Source organism: Mya arenaria, chromosome 7 (assembly GCF_026914265.1).
Source record: "Mya arenaria isolate MELC-2E11 chromosome 7, ASM2691426v1".
Lineage (NCBI taxonomy): Eukaryota > Metazoa > Mollusca > Bivalvia > Myida > Myidae > Mya > Mya arenaria.
In genome coordinates, this window is record NC_069128.1 from 43,674,859 (window position 1) to 43,698,630 (window position 23,772).

General features: G+C 32.7%; 1 protein-coding gene across 6 annotated transcripts in view; it reads left to right on the top strand.

Annotated features, from left to right (window-relative positions):
• Positions 1–22,033, top strand: part of LOC128241692 (uncharacterized) — a 60,951-nt gene extending 38,918 nt beyond the window's left edge. For all 6 annotated transcript variants that reach the window (XM_052958729.1, XM_052958732.1, XM_052958727.1 and 3 more), the window contains exons 8-10: positions 11,168–11,364; positions 19,319–19,443; positions 20,055–22,033. In XM_052958729.1, coding sequence (XP_052814689.1) covers positions 11,168–11,364; positions 19,319–19,443; positions 20,055–20,092 — 360 coding nt within the window. In that variant the 3' untranslated portion in view covers positions 20,093–22,033. The remainder of the gene's footprint in view (positions 1–11,167; positions 11,365–19,318; positions 19,444–20,054) is intronic.
• The last annotated feature ends 1,739 nt before the right edge of the window (positions 22,034–23,772 follow it).

Sequence of the window (23,772 nt, forward strand, 5' to 3'; positions counted from 1 at the left end):
GAATAAATCCAAACATTAAACATAAAGCTCATAACGATGTCCTTAATTTTCAAAAGTGCATTTTTTTAACAAATCATCAATATATGCATTTGTAAGAAAACCGGCTTGTACGCATTAAACTATTTTGGTTCTGTTTAATGCAGGTATATAAATACTCAGCGCTAAAGTATTGCAGGATAGTTTATAACAGACATAAAAGTGCATTGTATTGTAATCTATTTTGATGAATGTTAATGAAGGAACGACAGTCAATGTCATAAGCGATCAAAGGTTTGCGTAAAGGACGTCCCACAGGATAGCCGTGTAGCAAAAGATTTATCCAGAACGGGGATTGAGAAAAAAATACCAAATACCAATAAAACTACAAAAAATTAGCATGCCGCACTTTTAAAACAACGAATTTTCGGAGTTCAATGTGTTTAATAAATAATCCAACAGAATAAGACATTAGAACCTTTTAAAAACGTCTATTGATAGCTGCCAGTGCATGCATGGGATTTTGTTCAATACTCTAGACGCCTCAAAACATCAACAACAAGAGATGTTTGTCAAACATTATTCCCCCCCCCCCTCTGAGCGCCACGTTGTCAGGATTATTTGGACATTTGAATGAAATATGCATGTACCGAAATGAAAGCTGATTTGTCATTGACATTGGATGCCTTTGAGGCAGTTTTAAGATTATGACCATTGAAAGTGTGAGGATATTAGGTACAGTTTTTAATCATGTTCTGATGATGACTAATATTTGCAGATATAAATGTATCCTCATCGCAGCAAGGAATTGTAAATATGACGATATTCTAATGATGATAATGTGTTATGACCATGACCTTTGATCTCAAAATCCATAGGAGTCATCACCTGGTCGCCCAAAGTATCAAGTTTGAGGGTCATGGGTGTAGGCATTGCCAAGTTATCACACAGACAAGCTTTTTGCGTTCAAGGTTTCTGTGATCTTGAACTTTGACCCAATGACCTCTAAAATCAAACGTGGTCATCTACTGGTCAGGCGCAGTCTCCATGTCAAGTTTGATGATATTAGGTCCAAGCATTGTTGAGATATCACTGGGAGAAGCTTTGATAACTTTTTCTCGTTAAAGGTCACTGTGACCTTGACCTTTGACCCGATGACCCCCAAAATCAAAAGGGGTCATCTTCTAGTCAGGGCAAACCTTCATGTCAAGTTTGATGACCATAGGTCAATGAAATATTAAGTTTGTCACTATGACCTTGACCTTTGATCCTAAGACCCCTTAAATCAGTAGGAGTCATCTACTGGTTTTGCCCAGCCACCATGTCAAGTTTGATGACTATTGGTCTATATATTATTGTGTTATCACTCGGACAAGCTTTAAACTAATTTTCCCATTTAAAGTCACTGTGACCTTGACCTTTTACCCGATGACCCCTATAATCAATAGGGTTCATCTACTGGTCATGCCCAACCATCATCTCAAGTTTGGTGACCAAACATTCAGGAATTGTGAAGTTATCACTCGGACAAGCTTTGGTCTACCGACGGACCGACCGACCGATATGTGCAAAGCAATATACCCATCTTCTTCGAAAAGGGGGGGGGGGCATAATAATTGCATGAAATGTTAAGTGATTAAAGTCTCAAGCAAGATAAAATTACTTTGTTTCTGAAACATATTGATTTAAAGGCTAGCATGTTTTGCAAGAATACAGTGGCAAAGGCATATACTGGACAAGTAGTCGAAAATTCAAACGTGTTGGCAAAAGTATTAGGTATAAAAAGGCTTATTACATTTAACTCATTGAGTGCCTTAACACATACATTTATACATTTTACAGTACACCGAACGCAAAATTTCGTATTTAAGTGGCTAAAATACAGAATAATGTTTTAAATTATAAGCTAGTATAGTCTTAATGTGATGGCATACACATATAATACATCGTAAAATTATTTTTAAATGGTAAATGTCAAACACAAGCTGAAAGCTTATAAATAAAAACAAGCATTTTTATCCATAAACCAATGCAATTTTAAGCATTTTGTTGCGATTTACAAAAAAATACAATTTGCCATAAATCATGATATTAGGAAAAGTGTGGTCGATTACACATAGAAGACACTAGAAGACACACAACACTAAGACTTAGTATATGTCACTAGTATACGATTTTGCACCGTACGCCATATTCGTTGATGTCATCAGTCTTTGTTCCATGTGTGATAATGTGTTTTTTACTTGGAATTTATTCAGTAGTATTTGTTTATTGAATTTTAAATGAATATTGATTTTGATAAAATTATAAAACCTTTTTCCTAAGTAAACAATTTTTTAAACGTATTTGTTTAAATTATATCAAAAACACATCCAAACAAGTTAGACACAAATATTAAAAGTATGAACATAATTTGGAAATATGCCCTGTTTAGTTTTGCGCCCATTTTAAATTAACCAATATTGATATTTTTTCGCAATAGCACACTAATTTCTTAAATGTCATTCAGAAAGCTGTTTGCTTTTCATAATTTATTTTTATAAAACACATTAGGAATAAATAAAACTCAAATGTACAATCCTTTGTTTCAGTAGAAATTAGATTAAATTTTCAACATTTTTTTTCGCCATATTTTTTAACAAGATAAACAGCATTTACTACGTTTATACCAAAGTTTATTTAAATCATACATTACATATATAATATGAAGGTACCAATTTGGATTCCGCGAAAACATTATGCTCATTTCAAAATATAAGTATGCAATCATGTTTATAACGATGTTTCTTTTTTATTTTTATGTTCATGAACGTAGAGTTATATATATATATATATATATATATATATATATATATATATATATATATATATATATATATATATATATTATCATATAAGTGTGCACAACTCCATACGATGTTTGTATTGTGTTGAAATGCTACTAGTTAAAGACTGGGAATCCTTGATAAACCTGTCAGGTTCTTCTTTTCAATTAGAGTTCCACAAGTAAAGATATCAGTGTTTTAATTTAATAAGAAATCAGTTACTTACTTAAAAGATAAGCACAATATATATTAACAAAATGAAACGACAGAAACAATCTCAGTAGCCGAATATTTAACCATACACATTGAGTCCTGCGCGAAGCATATGGTCACCGGGGCCAGGTTTCACAAAAAGACACCAGTTAACTGCTACTGTCTAATCTGATTGTGTGATTTATGAGGAAAATATATTGTCTTGTATAAGATTGTTCGTGAAACCGGCCCTTAAACTGTAGTGTAGTTATTTGCCATCTCATAGCAAATGCCTGAAACAAGTCAGAAGTATACCTTGCAATGGTCACAAACTGCTTTTTTAAACGTGTTGATTTATTACGTGCCAAACGTGTTTTTGAAACAATAAAAATTGCTGTTAAATTGACCGGGCAACGCTGAAGAAAAAAATAAACTGCTTATATGAGTTATTGCAAGTAAATGATGTTTAATGGCTATTTTGTTTAATGAATAATTTTAATAAACATTTGAACACATATATACAATTACACGAAACAAACAAATGAGTTGAACTTATAAGAAATGTGAATTTAGATCTTTTCAGTTAAGGAAAATATAAGCATTGTTTCAATATATGTGCGACTGATTTAAAATCAAAATTACACGAAACACAAGCCCTTTTGCAATTATATTGCTTTTTAGAAAGAAGTTTTACTTTGTATCAGATTTATAGCACTCAGTTCATTTAAAACACGCTTAAAAGTATACATTAAAAAAATACTTAATTGTAGTATTCCAAGTAGGGCAAGCAATAACAAAAACACTACGAGAAAAGTTTTGTACTGTGATCATTTAAACAGCCTAATTACAGAAATAAATTTGTATTCCAACCTTTTGGTGTGGTAACAATCACGAATTATTGTTTACATAAATGCCATGTAAAGTGTATTGTCATAAAAATATAAAATTGAAAAAAAAACTGTTTCTTTTTTTTGGAAATACGATTTATTTGAGTAACATTGACACCTGTAGGAACTGGATACAAGCTAATAACATATTGTCAAGTTGCTCCCAATTTTAAACCTTTTGTCTTCTCTGTTAAAAACAAAAACAACGTAAAAGATACGGATAGAAATAAAATGGAAATCCCACCAACTCCAAGATCCAAACAAATAATGGCTTGTTCCTAGCACTTAGACATGACGATTAGAAAGTAAACATGCACATATAATTGAATGATTTTGAGCGAACAGTCGTATGAGATTGTGTGTAAACTTGAAGAAGGTGTCCAATAGATTATAACAACACAATAACATTATATAAATTATTAAACCTGAACGATTGTTTCTTATAAAGAGCCAACTACTGCTCTAATAGTTTCAACGTCACCAAACAAATTGTTATCAATATGGATACTTTTCCACTCTTTTCTAAAACAAAGTCGACTATATATCATAAGTCAAAATATGGCATATTCGAGTATGGTGTGCTGTTTTGAACTCCGATCATTGAAAAAAGTGAATTTTAGATTACTAAATATAGTAACTATATCATTGCTTTCATCCATGCATTTACGCGAAATATTACTTTTATCAGGGAAATAACAGCATCGTAAATATCGATTCACCGAAAATTAAGTAATGCCATAATAACTTTGAGAACTTCTTTTAAACCAGTTGTTGCTACATCTTTTGAACGCTAAACTGTTAATCGTTAAATTATGCCAAAATACTAATTTGATCCTAAAAAAGATTGCATATGTTAGTCGAAAGATATTTTGGCCTTTGTACTTTATAAGGAAAATGGTAATTCCATTATTCAGCGTTTTCTTGTAGCTGAATCCTTGAATATTTGTTTATGTACAAATCATTGGACGAAAACTTTTGTTCGAACATAAATTCGATTCTTTAGCACATATTTACTATGTTTTCAAACTGTTTGACTTTGTTATACAAACTTCAAGGGAAACTAATAAAACAATTGACTAATACTTTTAAATAGCTTCCACTCGTCTTGTTAACAAAGGAGCGTGGTCTTTATCCCGTCTTGGAAATGACCCGTCTACAAATGAAGGAAGATATTCTTCGAAAATGACTATGATTTGATATTTACGTATCATGAACCCATATTCTATCATACAATAAACAATAAAACTGGTAGATCGGCTTTTAATATAATGTTTAAGCACTCACGATTGGTTTCCACTTTTAACCTTTCAAATATTTTTTTCAGTAAATGGTAACCACTGTTTTGTTGATAACGCATCTATGCCCTTTTTTCGTGCATAAACAATTATAAATAGGATTGTACATGCTATAAAAAGTGGTTTAATAAATGTTTATGAAGGAATGACAGTCTACGACATTAGCGATCAGAGGTTTGCGTGTGGGGCGTCCCTCGGGTGTAGAAAACGCTTAATCGATAATGAGGTGTTTAGAAATGTAAATAAAATATAAATAAGTTACAAAAATACGCATAACAGTATTACAAACAGATTTTGTTCAGTGTAAATGTATTTCATTATACACGTGAAAATATGCTTTGTGAAATAAATGCGATCTAACACTGAACTCATGAAACATCCTCTGTTTACATTACCAAACTGCTCTGTGTACTGTTATGTTATGTAGTTGTAAAGCTGAAAAATATAAATGTTTGTTGTTAAATTGCCACGTCTAAATGTGTCGTTTTATTTGAAAGCATATGTCGATTAGTTTAAAAATAACAATAGACACAACATTATAATATGTTGAATCATAAATAAATTAATCTCACATGTTTATACAAGATATCAATAAACAGCTTATACGACTATACACCCAAAAGTGTTATTGAAAAGGCGCCTTCTTACGGTTTGTAAGCGCACCGTGCACGAGCATTGCGAGTAAGCCCACTAGCCGATACATTGTATTTCGAAAGGCAATGATAGTAATCTTATGTTTATCTTTCGGAAAAAAATATTTCTATTGTTCTATTTATAAATCTGTAATTATTGATGCAATATGAATAAAAACTCGTACTGTATATATGTATAGGTTATAGTTAATTAAGTAATTTCTTCGCGAATATGTAACCTATGGAAGCGGATAACTTAATTAATTCTAACCGACTTAGTGTTAGCCCCTCCCAAATTGCATCAGCTTTAAAATTAAGTTGTGCGCCTTTCAAAAAGACTTGTCAATTAATTCATTATTTAGAGTCGTCATTAAAATCAGCGTTGGCACTGAAAATCCGCCTTTGCATATGCAAACGGTAGGCGTGGCTATATGCGCATGCAGAGTTACAGCATTTAACTTAATCCTGAAAGTCGTCTTCAGGAATAAGTAGCGATTGTTCACAATTAACAAACGAAACATTTTAAAAATCAAGCGCCCCTGATTGGCTGACAATGTAAGGCAAACACTTATATATACTCAAGTATAGACAATATGAATTTGGATACACTCATCCTTCATTTTAGATCCAAGAATCGTTAGTAAAACTTGAAACAACCTGGAAGTTCTAACTATGATAATAATCGAAATGTCTCTATGTGTGTAAATATTGTTTTTGTTTTATAATTTTGTATCAATTACATAACATTAAAAACTTTAGACGTACCAAAAGCAGGACAGAGAAAACCAACAAAGTCACTAAGCACTTACCGTTTTAGCACTTCGTGTCAATGGAAATAAATATATATATTGTAAAAGTAAAAACTTTAGCAGGCACGATATCCTTTCTTCCTAAACTGCAAGGTGAATCCAACTGAAAGAACTACTTCAGTATTGATGGCCACCCACTTCTGTAGTAGGTCCGGGAGAAGATCCACTTCTACCGCCAATCCTTCGGTCTGTTGTCTGGTCATTGTGCATCTGCAATAATAGACTTATACACAAACATGTCTCTACAAAGATCATCATTTATAACGTATTCACATTAATCCGTTCGGTTAACACTCATGGCTAATGACTTAGAATTTTTACATTCGTATGAGTCAATAAAACAACAATTTTACATTTTAACTAGTACTGGAGACGTAAGCGTAAACTGTAACGACTCATCTCTGGTGATTCCGCTATGGATCAGCCTGTTATAAGTTCACTTCATAACAATATTTACATATAAACTAGCTCTTCTGATTACACCGTGTTCATTGTACATTGTGTTTCACCTCTGGCGAGTCCGCCATAAATCATCAAAGCCGAGTTTTATAACTTTATAACACTATTTGCATATATACTAGTACTGTAACTGACTAACTGGTAAAGCCACCGTATACTATGGTTAGAATAAAGCCTTGATATTCATCAATGGAAACTGCTGATAAGCAATCATTAAGTGCTACGCTTAAATGTTAAGAATTTTAACTTTCGCGTGTTAAAAAGTCAGCCTTCTGCCACTCATTCAATACACACTCCCTGCATCATTGACAATAAGTCAAACAATGAGGTTGAAACTCACTCCGCTTCTTCTTAATCATTGAAAATTAACTTCATATAATTTAAGTATTACGTATTTATCTCTTGCGTTTCCGCCGTGAATCAGCGATGCCTCTCATATGATCTTCAGATTACCTTCTATACTTATGCAATCATTTTATAGTGTTGTAACATTAAGCGTATCATAATTATGTACAACAATTTTTCAATAACACATCATATCAATATCCTAAGAAATGATCAGATGCATTCATTTTTTACAGAACTAAACAAAATCCACAAAACCCATTTTTTCCAAGGAACACATTTAATAATGGCAAGTCAGTTAAAACAGGCAACTCATATGTCTAGCAAATATAATGGCAGCCGAGCCAAATTTTCAATTATAAAAAGTACAATATCTGTATTTATAACCAAATACAGGGCAAATCACTGAATCTTACACAAAACAGTTTTACTTATCTCACAGTTTATAAGCAACTCGATTTATATGATATTATTAAATTAATATTCTTTAAAACCTAATTTTAATTTCAACATTCTGAATTTTTAAAACTTCTAAACCAAATAATCCAGAATTATTTCCGCAAGGTGTATTAAAAAGATCACTGTTTTCAAAACAAACCAATCAATTAAATTCGCAGCAAATGATTGTAAATATCCCAAGAAATGATCAGATGCATTCAAACTGTTTCAGAACTAAACACAATTCATCCCATTCTTTTCTAAGGAAAACGTATTTTAATAGCGTGTCAGCCAAGATTGGCAACTCATCTGTCTAGCAATTATGTAATGGCAGCCAAGCCAGATGTTACTAGGTAAACAAGTAAAGAAACAATATTTGTATGTATTAGCGAACACAGAACAAATCACTGAAACTTAAATAAAGCATTCTTACTTATATCTCAGTTTGCTAACAATTCAACTTATAATAAAATTAAAAAAGTATTTTTCGATTTTTTTTTAAAGCTGCACCCTCACAGATTGACCGTTTTGACAACTTTTTATTTTTTGTCAAAAATCGATGAGAACCAGTTATATAAGACTGCTTACAAAAATTGGATCGCAGATTTGTATATTTAAGTTCAAAAAATGATGATTTATGCAATTTTCTTAAACCGTTAGTAACGGTTTAAGCCATAAGACATTAATTTTCGAACGGGAATATGATAATCAACGATCTCATTTTTGTCAGTTATCTTATATCATTGGTTTGCAGATATTTATGCAAAAAGTTGCTCTTTCCAAGACAAACAATAAAAAAAGTTGTAAAATGGTACATCTGTGAGAGTGCAGCTTTATTGCCAACATACTGAATTAAAAATCTTCTTAACCAAAAAAATCCATAATTATTCGGCATTGCTTCAAATTTTTCTCGTTCAATTCAGAGAAGATTAATTTCATTTATAATACTAATCTTTATGTGTTGACTATATGGTCAAAACTACGGCTGACGCTGACAGGTAATACTTTATCAGAAAACCAAAATAGGCGGGAGAACACCATCGGAGCGCAGCACTTAAACAGGAAATGACGTCAACGAAAAACAGCTGCCATGAGGTGAAACAGCTCCAGCTCATCTGTTCACAACGACGTGGTAGAACCGCGGGATCCGTGTAGCCCCGACCTCATTGTGTTGCATTGTTCTCCTACGTGTTTCTCTCCCCCCCCCCCCAAAAAAAAAAAAAAACACAAAAAACCCCAAACATTATCACTGGTTACAAATTATGTATAAACTGAATTAAATCATAATTTCTACATGTTCCATATTTCCACTGCATAATCTGAATCTTCATGTTGTACATGTACGCGTCGTTTCAATACATACAACAAACATATTTTTAATACGACTTACCCTCTGTAAGAGGATTAAAATCACGCCTTGTCCGGTCGCTGCAATAAACACGGACTTCTGCCTACTGCCTGGTACGACCTTAAATTTAACAATCAATTTGATCGATTTGAACGTATCGGTACCCCGAAGCTGATTGCCTTTACATCCATATGCGCACGAAATACTCGTGCCTATGAATCACTCGTGCTTATAAAGCTCCACCTGGAGGTCATTCCTTTCAAAACAAGAGAAACTAATTTTCTTCTAATTCATTTGACTCAAACGTAGACAATTATATAACATGTTTGCAATATCGTTATTAAATGTTGTTTTTTTCATTTAACACATTAAGTGCATTCAAACAGAAATATATACATTATACAATACACTGAGCGCAAAAGTACGTATTTCAATGGCTAAACATACAGAAAAGTGTTTTAAATCATAAGCTAAAAAAACTATAGTCTTTATTTTAATGTGATGGAACGCAAACATCATACATCGTATTTTCTTAAATGGGGAATTATAAATTAAAACAATCATTATGGTCCTCAAACGAATTTCTATGTATGTCAAGTGTATTGTTGTGGTATACAGAAAATTACATTAGCATTAATACTAAATGGAGTATATGATTGTATTGAAAGCAAAAAGGGAAAAGATGTGTAACAATAAACTTATTTTGATTGAATTGTCATAAATCAAGATATGTAGCAAAATGTGGTCGGTTGCACTAAGCAGACACTAGAAGACACCAGACACTAAAATAGTCTATAACACAAGTATACTATTTTGCACCGTACGTCATATTCGTTGATGACATCATGCGTGCCAATTTTATATTGCTTTGTATTTAAAGCTCTTGGGGAAAACTAAACCTTGATAACTTGACATGCAATACGACTATTTTGGCCACGGAAAATTTCACCATGCACATAAATGCCACGTATTATGTTGAAATCCGCATTAAAATAGTTGATAATATTAATGTATTTTACATAGAATATAATTAACCAATTCTAATGTCACTCGATACAATGGGTGAATGATAGGTTTGCATGTACTTCGATGCTCAAAACTAAATGAATGACATGATTCCTATTAAACTGAACATTATACTATATGCGTAGAAGAAAGGAATCTTTGTTCCGTGCGTGATAATGTGTTTTAGTTGCAAATAATTGTCGGTAGTAGCTGTTTATTGAATTTAAAACAGATCTTGCCTTCGTTTAAATTATAAAATATATTTTCATTAAAAACAAAAACTTAAACGTAGTTATTTAAATTATATAACACATAAAACAAGTTAGACAAACATAAAAAATATAAAAATAATATGAAAATATACCCTGTTCACTTTCGCGCCCATGGTAAATGTAACCAATATTAATATATTGTCGCAATAACATTAATAAATTAAATGTCATTTAGATATCTATTAGCTTTCCTCATAATATGTTTATAAAACACATTATACTGATTATGAAGATTTAAACTGTCATGTTTCACTTGCATATACATAGAAAACGTTCGTCCTAATACTAAATAATGCATGTAAATATACATTCCTTAAACCTAACACGGTATGAATATCAATTTTTGTTTGGTAAAATTATGGAAACATAACCTTATAAGTATAAACAAGGGAAAATAGGAATTATTAAACTCATCTATGTATAATCCTTTATTGCAGTAGATATTTGACTGAATTCACAACAAAAGTATTCGCTATATTTCTGAGCAGCACAAGCATAATATTTACGATGTTTATATCACAGTTTATATAAAGTTTACATGACATTCCGTTCTTATATAAAGGTACCAATTTGGATTCCGCGATTACAACATGCTCATTTCAAAATATTAGGTTGCAATCATGTTTATTTTGTATATGTACATTAAATCACGTCTGATACAACGTTTGTCTTCCCTACTTTCAGACGCGCCATCCGTCCCCGAGAAACCCGATAAAAGGCGGCACGTTCACAGGACTTTTGTTTCCCAACTCTGAGGGCAAGCTGCTATGTAGGATGTTAAAGGAGGCGTTTAGGAGAGGGGTGATGTTCATCTGTGGGATGGAAGGAAAAGTTGTCCTGGATGGCGTCTCATTATATGATGGACCATTGGAAATTTACACGTAATAATAATCTTATAGGTATAATAAGAGTCAGCTTAGAATGTTTAGGAGAGTATTAAAGTTTTTTGTTGTGAAGTAAAGAAATGTGTTCTGAATGCTGTTTCGATAAGATCATGTGTGAACGTTTTATGCAGGTATTACTTTTTAGTGTACAGTAATCATAATAATCACATGTATAAAGCATGTTATAAGTGGTAGTAATGGTAAGCCATTTTTGAAAGCATATACCGCTTTCATAGGTCTGTGGTCGAGTTAAATATAGATAAAAACTTCAAGAACTACTTGCAAATGTATTAACGTCCCTTTGACCCAAATTAAACGGCACTTTTGAACCTTTAAATTATGACAAATAATAATTGATTATAACGATGAATACATATTTTCTTAGAAATAATAAAAACTGATCGCTTATTACGGAAATGGCAATTCTAATTCTTGAAAGTTTTTGTTTTAAAACTATTTGACTGTTTATTTAAAATACCCCATTCATCGCCAATCGTTATTTCACAGAAGAAGCGTGGTGAAGTAGGCAATGTAGTTCTACAAGAATACGGCGATCAAAAGTATTGATATCATATTGCTCATAACAGGCATAGTTACGATGTGTTTAACACTTATTGATAGCACCTCTTTTAATAAATGTAGTACTAAATGACTACTCATCAACTATTAACTATTAAGCATGAAAAGTGTGTGTAGGGAAATTTGCGGATGATAACAAACTAACGTTATGAATGGACTTTTTATATATTTACTCATACAAAAGAATGCGCAAATGATCTAGAACATTAACGTTTAATCAACATGTTTTGGTGTTTATAGTATAATAACAACCATATAAACGATTCACGGAACACAACGTCGCCGTCCATACGACTGAGTATTTATGTTGTCCTCGTATAAAATTAGGTCCATATTCGTAACGTAACATTCAGTATGTAACCTTAGTCTAATCATTAACTGTCTTTCTTGCACTACTAATCTTGACGTGTTTTCAACCCGTTTATACGTCTTAACGAGATACGAGTCAGTGAGAAAAGCATATAGTTACCCATTCCATCAACTTTTCTTTTTTTGTATTTGATATAGTGTTTCAGTCAGTGAACTAACATTTGCATCATATATTATCCAAAGGCACACGTTAAGCTCGGCAGTGATGTCGCCATACGATTGACACCATAGATTCTAGAGTGTTTTCAGTCAAATCATAAATATGTAGACATAAGTTTGAATTGAAATTGGAAATCATAAACAGTTATACAAATAGTGTTACCTTAATAGCAGTTGCTTCTCAGTGATATTTCTAGTAAGATACAATGCGAAATAGTGAAAAAATTAATGTAACTTCTGCGTTAATTGCGTATTTTTGCGTTCTCCGCGGGAGGTCTTTAAATTGGTCAAATTGTACGTTAACGCTGGTTCGTCATTTTATAGACAGTCAGGTGTTTCGCCTGACTGTAGAATATTTCAGTCCTCCACTTCGTAGTCGTTGATTTAATTGCACAGGTTTCAGTATATTTAAAGAACTGGTGACAGTAAAACAGTAAGATACATAGAGTAAAATATGTCCTGAACGACACAGATACAAAAAAGTATTATATGTCACACCTTTTGACTCCATAATTGTTCATGATCTATAAGAAGTAGTGCATTTGCGATTACTGTGATTCATTATTTAAGTTCATTTAAATATTCTTTTTGTTCTTTCGTTTGTTTTTATCTTCTAGTTCTCATTGCATTGAACAGCCCTATCAGAAAAATTGAATTATTCAAGATTTTAAAACAAAATCACAGGGTTACTTTCTAGGATCATGTACAGGATCTGATAATACAGAACGTATTCAAACATTGAAAGAGGTTGTTTTTTAAAAAAAAAAATAAGACCTGTTGATAAAAAATACCACTTTCAATTATATATTCATAATATGAGACTTTAAAATTGTGTTTGTTTTCATGCTAAATAATAAGATTGAGTGCAATGGTGGGATACGTTGCTCAACAATATTTCGACGTCAAAAATGAAATATTTACTAAATGTTCTGTATATTGGTCAGCATTAAGTGCTAAGCATCCTTTAATCATTTATGTCAAATAAAAAACCTTTCCGATGAAGTTTAGTGCAAACACCAGCTATCTTATAAGGCACCGTAATTTCTTTAGCTTCATCGAAAAACACGACATAACATATTTAAATTTCATCAAAAAGCATAATTTATTTTGATTTTGATATTTGCACACAAAATAAAGATAAATTTAAAATATCAGAATAACTCGCATTTTTAACATTCATTTTGTTCGATTTTAAACGTACCCTAATTGTCTTCAACGTCATTATAAGTGTTGAACGTCGACGTTATTGTTTATAATGAACTAATTAGCATCTTCAATCACGTTAAACGTTAATATATACTGACTAATAATAATAATAATAATAATAATAATAATAATAATAATAATAATAATAATTGAAAATATACTAAACAATACCATTGCGAGCGTAAATTGTACAGCGATTTGTAGAAAAAAAAGGTTTACGTATAACAGTTGTGATGTTTTGACAAAAATTTACGTATTCATTTCAAGACACTATTTTATTTTGTACATGTGAAGCAGTTAAACAACCTGAATCAATATTTAACTCAGAAAAAATGATGATAAAGCCGCGATTGTTTTTGCCGGTTTTACTAATCTGTTTTTAGCACTACATATAGTAAATCGCTTCCGGAATGGTGGAACGCTGGACCTTATCTAACTCCTCGCAACGTTTCATTGTGATATGTTCCGGTGATAGACAGTGGGCATCGTTCACCTGAAAGGAAATCATTCATCATCATCATCATCATCATCATCATCATCATCATCATTAGTATAATCATCATCATCGTCTTCGTCATTGTATATAATATGGCAATATTTTTTTCATTTGTTTTATAAATATGTAGGTATGAGGGCGTAGTTGTTAACACAAACAAACCTTTAATATATAAACGTGTCCTTCGTTCGTTTGTGCTACTGCCGCCGAAACACGAAAATCAAGGATCTCAGATTCGGAGTAATGGGACACTTTAGGCGCTTTTCTTGATATCATCATGTTCATGTGCTCGTTGTTGAAAGTATTGCCAGCTTTTCCGTCATTTTTGCGATGGTGTAGGTGTCTATCACCTATTTAAGTTCCTCTCGTACTGCTCAATTCGTAAGGTTTCTGCCGCCCGGCAAACTCGAATGACGGTAATTTTCATCCCCAGAAAGGCAACACTTCTAGTCATAGCCGCCATGTTCCCCGTAGCTGTGTGGAACTATGGCGGTAAGGTTTATCTGGATAACCTTTGTTTAAGGATACAGAAAAGCACTTCTTCATAAATGAAATTGTTTCATTGCCTACTTTTTTGGTTGTGTGATTTTACTTTGTAAAGGAAATAGGTCATGTTTTTTACAACATGGTTTATATCACTATTTTTCGAAGGGACGGAAAAGGGCATCGTTTCACTCTAGTATACGTTGACGTGTCGTCGTCCATTGTTAATGCGTTTACCTCGAGGACTTTTCTTTTTAAACCCTGAAGGAATTTTTATATAAGGAATGCTCCATTGCTTTTGACGAGCCCGTCCAGTTCTTCCCGCATTTGTGCTTTGTTGCTTGAACTTTTCTTCTGATTGCATTCTTGCAAAATCTACATTTTTTTAGCAACGCCAATGCTCGAACATTTTCTTGAAGATTTGCTGACAATTGTCACGTGCCCTGATGAAACGAAGAATAAATGCATTAAAGACGTTTACAAAAGTGCATGAATTCAATAATTCTTTTCATCAAAATATACTTAAGAATCATTTAGACTAAAATTGTATTTATACAAACATTTTGCAAAGTATCAAAATATGGACACTGAAGATAATCTTACGTTTCGGTTGATATCTTTATGAATATGTTTGGCAGACATGCATGTACATTCCATGGCAGGGCGAATCGAGGATTCGACGTTAGAGGGCCGTAAGTTAGGAAGCGTTCACTTTTAACTTGTGTCCCTCCATCAGAACCGAAATTTATTTGGTTTAAAGAGTTAGCGTGCGGGGGGTGGGGTGTACTCCCTCTAAAAACATTAACAATATCTAGTCCGAAATGCTACAATTTGGGCGTACTATTATTTTTTTCCTTCTATATTGAAATAAAAGTAAAATTGGACGAGTTTAAGCGGGGGGGGGGGAGGGTGCGCCCCCCACCCCCCTTTTGAGGAGCATACTGCGCTTGTTGCAAGCTTACAATATGAATTACAACTGAAATCCTGTTGTTACTGTGACCAGTTCCTCGTTTCTGCCAGCCGCCATCCGCCGAAACCTCCACCCACTGTTTATCTGTTTCCCTACAATTCCATTAATTATAACATTTTAGTACAATAAGAAAGATACTTCCGGCGGAGGATAGAGTGTATACATTAATTTGTCATAGTGGAGACTCCGCTGTTTAGATTGTATGTATTCAGAAGAAATATGTCAACAAAGAGTCACAAGCATTTCCTTGTACAACTATAGTTCTACTGTCAGTTTAATTATATCCGTCATTGGAAAGCTTTTACTTGATTTAAGTATAGTTTATTTGTATACCATAACTTTATAAGATTTCATTTGTGATGTTTGAATAGAATTTCGAATTTCATATTCCACTGCACGTGAACATGACTGGGCGGCAACTACCTCAAAGCTCTCGTCGATTTTTCGCTCCCTGTTCTTGAGTGTCTTCTTATTAACAAGGGGAAGGTTCATGTAGTCAAGAATATTATTCATTTCTTGTTCCCCAACGCCAGCGTTGATCATGGCTGAAAGAATTGAAGCATTTCAAACAATATATACAAGCTATTTGACGTCATTTAGGTAGTTTTTAGGGGTAAAATTCATTGAGATTATATTAATATTGATGCATACTGAACTTTACTTTTGTAATTTTTGAAAGAACCATTTACCTGCAGCTAACTTTGTAGTTACAGCAAAGCATCGGGTTCCGGTTTTGTGATCACATACCTTGTGTCGTTTTCCAGTCGGCACTGTGTTGTCAGCCAGACACGGCATGCATTCTTTATGAAGAATACTCCCGAGAACGTATTTTTTCAGATGTTAGTAAACGACAACTCATCCGCGCACTTGGTCTATTAAAATCTTTTATTCAACAACTCGTCTTCCATCCAGAAAGTCACGCTTGCATTTCTTACGAACCTGTACAAGCTTCTGCACCTGTTTCTTAGTGTTTTCTTTGGTGAACTTTCCATTTTTTTGCGAATATTCATGTTAGCTGCATTTGTATTTTTATGACGCTGTTTCCGGTTTTATTAAGCACGTGCACGGTTTCGACAAAACGCGAACTTGCTAACTCTGATTGCACGTGTCGGACTCTTGATCAGAAGGTCCCGAGTTTGATCCCCACTCGGAGCATCGTTTGATGATAGTTCTGGTTATGTTAAATGGTGATGATTTCATGTATATGACATATCTTTATAAAGTTATGTAACATGTTTATGTATAGATGATCATCTCAAATTATAATAAATCTTACCTTTACCAATACGCATGCACGTGAATATGCATAATCGCCATCGTTCATGCAACCGATAGATTTATCAAACATGAATGCAAATCCATCAAAAACACATTTTGTTATAGAAAGTCGTATTTCCGTTGCATTTGCTTAATATTATTTTGACTTTTTTCTTAGTTATTGGACGAAATTACGGTTTCTTTGCATTCCGTTTTCAAAATACTACGTACATCAAAACAACGTTGAAGTCAGCAACATTTAAACAAACGTTTCCGAACACATTGTTTAAAATTGGTTGCTTAATTAGCCCGACAACACATATATGTTATTACATAACACGAAAGGCTAAATATCAGGCTACAAAATGTTAGAAAAAAATATAGGAAATGCAAGGCATCTAAGGAAGTTTTTTTTCACTACAGGCCAGTCGTTGAGCGTAAATTAACGTGCACAATTATATAATGACACGCAGCTTATCTTCTGCACATGAACTAATAGACACATTTGTTGAAAATACATATTGTAATAGTTATATAACTATAGTAAGGCATCTTTACAATTTTCTTTACTTTATAATGACAAACGGCAGTTGAGTGACGCCAAATCAAAATTGTAAAAAAGGGGTATGGTGTTAGATAGCGTCTTTTGCACTAACCGACGCCGCCGATATAAGTCATTTTAGCAAAAATGAGAAAAACATGCCTGACACATCATTCTGGCCAATTGTCAAAGAAGTTGAAAGATATCTAAGTTACGCCGCCTGATACAGTAAACACAAACGGACGAGCGTTGTGCACCCCATTATGATACTCTTGTTAAATAATTATATTGCTTGTATACCGTCCGTATGTTATATGACTTATACCATGTGCACTTAATGATAAGATGCTTATGTTTTTAAACCAGCATATTTTTTTTTCATCTATTGAAACAAAATAGCATTTGAACAATGGGTTGTCTTCACGCAAACTATTCATGGAGTGAAATATAAAAAAAATACAAATGCAGTACAGTTAAGTCACCGTACCGTAGAGCTCTATTAATTCAGACGGTGGCGAAAGATTTCATATTTAACATACCTCATGTGTGAAAATAAATGCGGATTAAACTACTTTATGTTATGCCTTTCGATGCAATACGAAGTTATATCAGTGAAAAAAATAAGGAGTGAAACTATCAACTTTCAGAACTTCTTTACAGTTACAGTGTAGGTACTTCCTCTTGATCAACACTAATCACGTCAGCTTTGAAACACAAAATGTTGTCAAAACAATTAAAGATTGCATGAGGTTGCATAAGTTTAAATAAATATATATTTGGCAATAAACAACTTATCGTTTATTAGAAAAATAGTAATGTTTTTCAAACTTTTCATGAACCTTGAAGCTGAATGTGCGAACATTTGCTTTCATTAAAACCGACGAAAACAACAGCTCGAATATAAATAGGATGTTATATCAATGTTATCAAATATCTTTTTAAATACGATCTTTCAAATTAGCTGAATAAATGGCCACGTAGTAATTTTGTTATGTACTAATGCCCTGTTTTAATTTAAAACTGCTATCGTTATTATTTGATGCATTAATAAACGTTCAAAAATTAATGTTCATAAAAAAGTTTGCAAAAACAAGAATGACTGAATTATAAACTATAAAAAATGCGTTAAGTGCGTCCGTTGGGTAGCGGCGGGGAAAAATTGTTTTTAAAAAAGTTATTTAGAAAAAGAAATACTAATTAAAGCACGAAAAAAAACTTTATTTAATTTTATTGTAGCATGATCTTCAAAATCACGCTTGATCAAAGAAATAGTATAGTTTCACCGTTTGATCGGCACTTTTAAAAATATGTTTTTAAAAAGAAGCTCATGAAATATATTACGATCTTACACTAAATTGAAAAAAATATCCTTTATTGCACTGTCACAGTTACTGTGAAATTTAGCATTGTTGAACAATGTAGCACTGAATTTAAGAAGTTTTGAAATAAATAAACCGCAATGTAGCTCTTTCGTCCAAATGCCCCAGTAAAAGTTAATGATTTATACAGTTTAATTAATCTTTTGATTACACTATAATTGAATTGTATTCTTATATGTAATGTAATATGAAGACAGTTTTAAAGGTCAGTATCAGCTATATGTGTACAGAATAACCAGTTTTTTTTTTATTTATGCATTGCATTTGAAACAAAGTTCAAAGTATCATTTAATACTTTGTAAGTATAAGTAACATGTATTTATATTATATTTTTTTACTATCCAACTAATATTGTAACTCGCGAATCCTTACTACATAAGCGTGACCTCAGTTATTACCTATAAAATAAACAGTGTCTGTATAGTTATAGTCTACGGTGAATCTTTCAAAGTTGCGGATTTCCTTCGCATTACGTTGAATACATGTAATATGTAGTTAAATTCTATTTTTAGGGTGGTGTTACCATCGGGTTACGTTAATTACATACGGGCATTGAAATCGGAGCTATCAGCCAAAGGTATCACAGAGGCGGATATAGATCAGACTGAGGAGCTGTACGAGACCTTGACAGTTGACGGTCGGTAACTTGCTTTGGTGTTATGTTAATGTAATACTCAATCCAAATGATAATGTCATATATTCAAAACAATGCATGCTGGTATTGTTTATTGAATGTTTATAACATGTCATGCCAATCTGAAACATTTCTCCTGATCATTGACTTTGTTTTTGTGCCTTTAGTGAACTTAGTTTTGAAATGCTCATATAATAATCGTTAAACTGAATTCTTCATAATGACCACGAATTACTATGTCCAGTATACATAGGATAGTTTTAATAACTTGATATCATTATAAATAATCATTACTTACTGACATGTTATTCTTTATGGAAACATAATAATGTGTATTATATATTATATTTTAGATATCGATTTAATAGGAGGATATTGTGTTTTTACAATTTGCATGAAAAGTATTATGTTATAAAGTGTAATAAATATTATAGATCTAGATACATTGATATTTTTTTTTTTAAAGTTTATCGTTAAATCTCATGATGTAGTGGCTTGGTTTACATATAATTCTGCACTTTTTAATGTGCTTTTCAGTATCATGATGGGCATTGTGCATATACATATGTTTAAATTTGGTAAATGTTTTCATTAAATATGGTTTATAACTTCAGGTCCACGCTTTCTCGAAGCTTCGCCGCTGCATTCTTAAATAAGATGTGAGCAGATGTGTAGACATGGAGGCGAATGTCGATGATATATTATCGACAATCTATTGTACGTGGTCGTCTGTTATGGATATCATTTTTCTCAAAGATTTCCTGTTAAAATAATTAAGCGTGTTGTAAAGGATGTTTTAATGAGATGTTGTACTCATACGTGGAACAGAAAATGTTGTTGTTACCGAGCTTACAAATATACGAAGATCAATAGAAGCTATATTCTGGAGTGTTTTGCTGGATAAAGTAGAACGTACATTTAATGTACATATAATGATAATCATATTATATCAGCAATTTCGATGACATTTTGTTCATACAATAGTTTTATAAGTTTGAATGTGGTATGTCAATCTAATAAATTTTAATGAAATGTTTAATCCACTATGTTTAAAACATGATTTGACTTTTTCTTTTATACCTATAATTATAAATATGTTGAAAAACTGATAACATATCGCATGACGCATATCTGTACATTTCACCAAAAACCTCGAGCGATGTTGCTTACTCGTGTATTAATTTTAGATCATGTCGATGTTAAATAGTACCTCAAAAAGTGCGTTTGTGACGATTGTTTTTATTTCCATTTTAAGTAAGAGTATTGCGTTCTTATGTATTTAATTGTGCCATATTGTGATTTAATCAACTAGTTTTTATGAGGCTTTGCGTGTAGACAAATGCTTACAAGGGCAGTGATCTCGTCTTTCACTATCAGTTCCAATTCGGTTCCCACAACATCTATAAATAAAGCGTTTTAATGCATATATGGTCAAACTGTGTTGTATGTACGTTATGTGTTAATCTTGTGGTGTATTTTGAGCCCTAGTTGTTTAACTCTTAAGACCGTTGTTGCTTCAATATTTGACAACTTAAGTTGAGCCTACAGTTTCTCAAATTGTATTACAATTGTATCCAAAGGCGGTTTGTGTTTGATGCAAGTAATCCAGTACAAGCACATTTTGTAAGGTTACAACTTAGCTAAGAGCGATATTATTGTCAACATAAACAAAGGAATTTCTGTTGAACAATGTGTTCATCTATGTTTCAAATATATATTTATTATTAAGTGCATTGCAGTTATCAACATGTTTGTCGCTTTTAATTAAGACTTTATAACAACGTTCTCTACGCCATAATTACATATACATCAGAGTGGTTTAATCTTAAATTCAATATAGTTATTACCTTTTCATCGCTCTTAAATGTATGTGATTGTGCTACAGTAAAAGAATACGTTAGACAGTACATACTAGTAGATTATTTCAAGGTAAATGTAAATGAGACGGGACTAGTTATGTTATTCAAAACGTTCTGCTTTGCAGTTTAAAATGATTTGAATTCAGAAGAAAAACTTAAGTTCATACAATTATTCTTGACAAGTGATCCATTGAATATGATCCGATATTGAATGGTTACCTATTCAATTAGTGGGCATTTTATGTGACCATTTATTTTGTATTTGCCAACTTAAAGCCTTGTGTTTAATTCCATTTGATTAAAGAATGATGTATGCTACCATCATAATAATATTATATCAAACGGACCGAAAAAACATTGAATGTATTTTTTGATAATATTCATTTTTTTAAGATCAGGATTAAGATAAACTCCCAGCGATATATTTTGCTTAGTTGATGGTTATGACCAATGACGGACTGTACATTTATATGTCATATACTAAATTACTGAATCTTGTTATGTCATCTTCAATTTTGTTTTGGAAGCCATGCAAGTTTTTCAGTTAAAGCTGTATAGTATCATGATATGGTATTCAATGTATTGTATATTATCTGTCTTATAATTATTATTCCTGAATGTAGCCATTGGCATACTGTGTTGTAAAAATTGATGTGAAATATGCCTTGTATTACACGATGTCTGTCTATTATACCATGTCTGTAATGTAAGTTAACATCATAATCGGAAAATAAAGTCGGACATACTAAATACTTGACCTTAATTGTCTCAATTTACACTTGTTTGTCATAAAGATGAATCCCATGTCGTACATGGTTCATTTGTTTCTCGACTGATTGACAAGTCTGCACTGTGTTTTTTTAATATACACCTTTACAAGCACAAACAACCGCCAATGTGCATCTTGTCGTAAGGAATCTAATATAGGAGGTCTAGGTTATAAATCATGATATAAAACGGATTGTATCAACGTCAGTATAAAACTGTATAAGCTGCACTCATCTTTCCGTCGATGTCAACTAGTAAAACTTAGTAAGTACTGTTGAGGAATCGAGCAATGCATGAAATTATATATACTATTCATGTTTTTTAAAATTTACAATAGGAACCGAGAACCTGCCGAATAATGTTTTCTCTGGTGCACTGACCCTGTTGTTATGCCCAATATATAGTTGAAGCCAGTTGGACAGTAAGTTTTCAATAAGTGCGAAAGAAACGAACATATTTGATTTCAAGAATGTTCAATTCAACTAAGATGATAAGGTTACAGTACATATTTCAATAGTGACGATAGGTAGTAAAAATAGCCCTAAGTCTAATTACTAGTTGATTTCAAGTGCGTTGTTGTTTTTGAGTACACTCTTTTTATTAATCAGGAGACAAGGATTTCCATGCGTATGTTAAAAATAAACGGAGTTGGTTTCATAAAACATTGCCTGGGAAACATAAACAAACAAACTGAAAGTTAAAGAATCCACGACATAACGTTTCAAATAATGTGATTGTATGTTAACATAATGCCAAAGATTTACATCCAGAAAAGAAAGCCGATAGTAAAAGTGTTTTACAAGCAATAGTTCGAAGGTAGTTTATAAGATTGTAGGAGTTTGTATCTCAAACTTGTGATTGAATAAGTGTTGAAAGATACGCAGGTGTAAAGGAATGAAATAAATTTTAAAATAAGGTTAGTTTATGTGTTCCGCCTTCTTTCGTTTTGAGGTTCAAGATCCGTTTCAGTGTAGAAGTTAAATAAGCAGACAAGTCGTGTTGCTTCAGTGTACAAGTTTGATAAGCAGACAAGTCGTGTTGCTTCAGTGTACAAGTTTGATAAGCAGACCAGTCGTGCTGCTTCAGTATACAAGTTTAATAAGCAAACAAGTCGTGCTGCTTCAGTGTACAAGTTTGATAAGCAGACAAGTCATGTTGCTTCAGTGTACAAGTTTGATAAGCAGACCAGTCGTGTTGCTTCAGTGTACAAGTTTGATAAGCAGACCAGTCGTGCTGCTTCAGTGTACAAGTTTGATAAGCAGACAAGTCATGTTGCTTCAGTTTACGAGTTTGATAACCAGACAAGTCGTGTTGCTTCAGTTTACGAGTTTGATAACCAGACAAGTCGTGTTGCTTCAGTGTACAAGTTTGATAAGCAGACAAGTCGTGTTGTTTCAGTGTACAAGTTTAACAAGCAGACAAGTCGTGTTGCTTCAGTGTACAAGTCTGATAAGCAGACAAGTCGTGTTGCTTCAGTTTACAAGTTTGATAGGCAGACAAGTCGTGTTGCTTCAGTGTACAAGTTTGATAAGCAGACAAGTCATGTGGCTTCAGTTTACGAGTTTGATAACCAGACAAGTCGTGTTGCTTCAGTTTACGAGTTTGATAACCAGACAAGTCGTGTTGTTTCAGTATACAAGTTTAAAAAGCAGACAGGTCGTGTTGTTTCAGTGTACAAGTTTGATAAGCAGACAAGTCGTGTTGC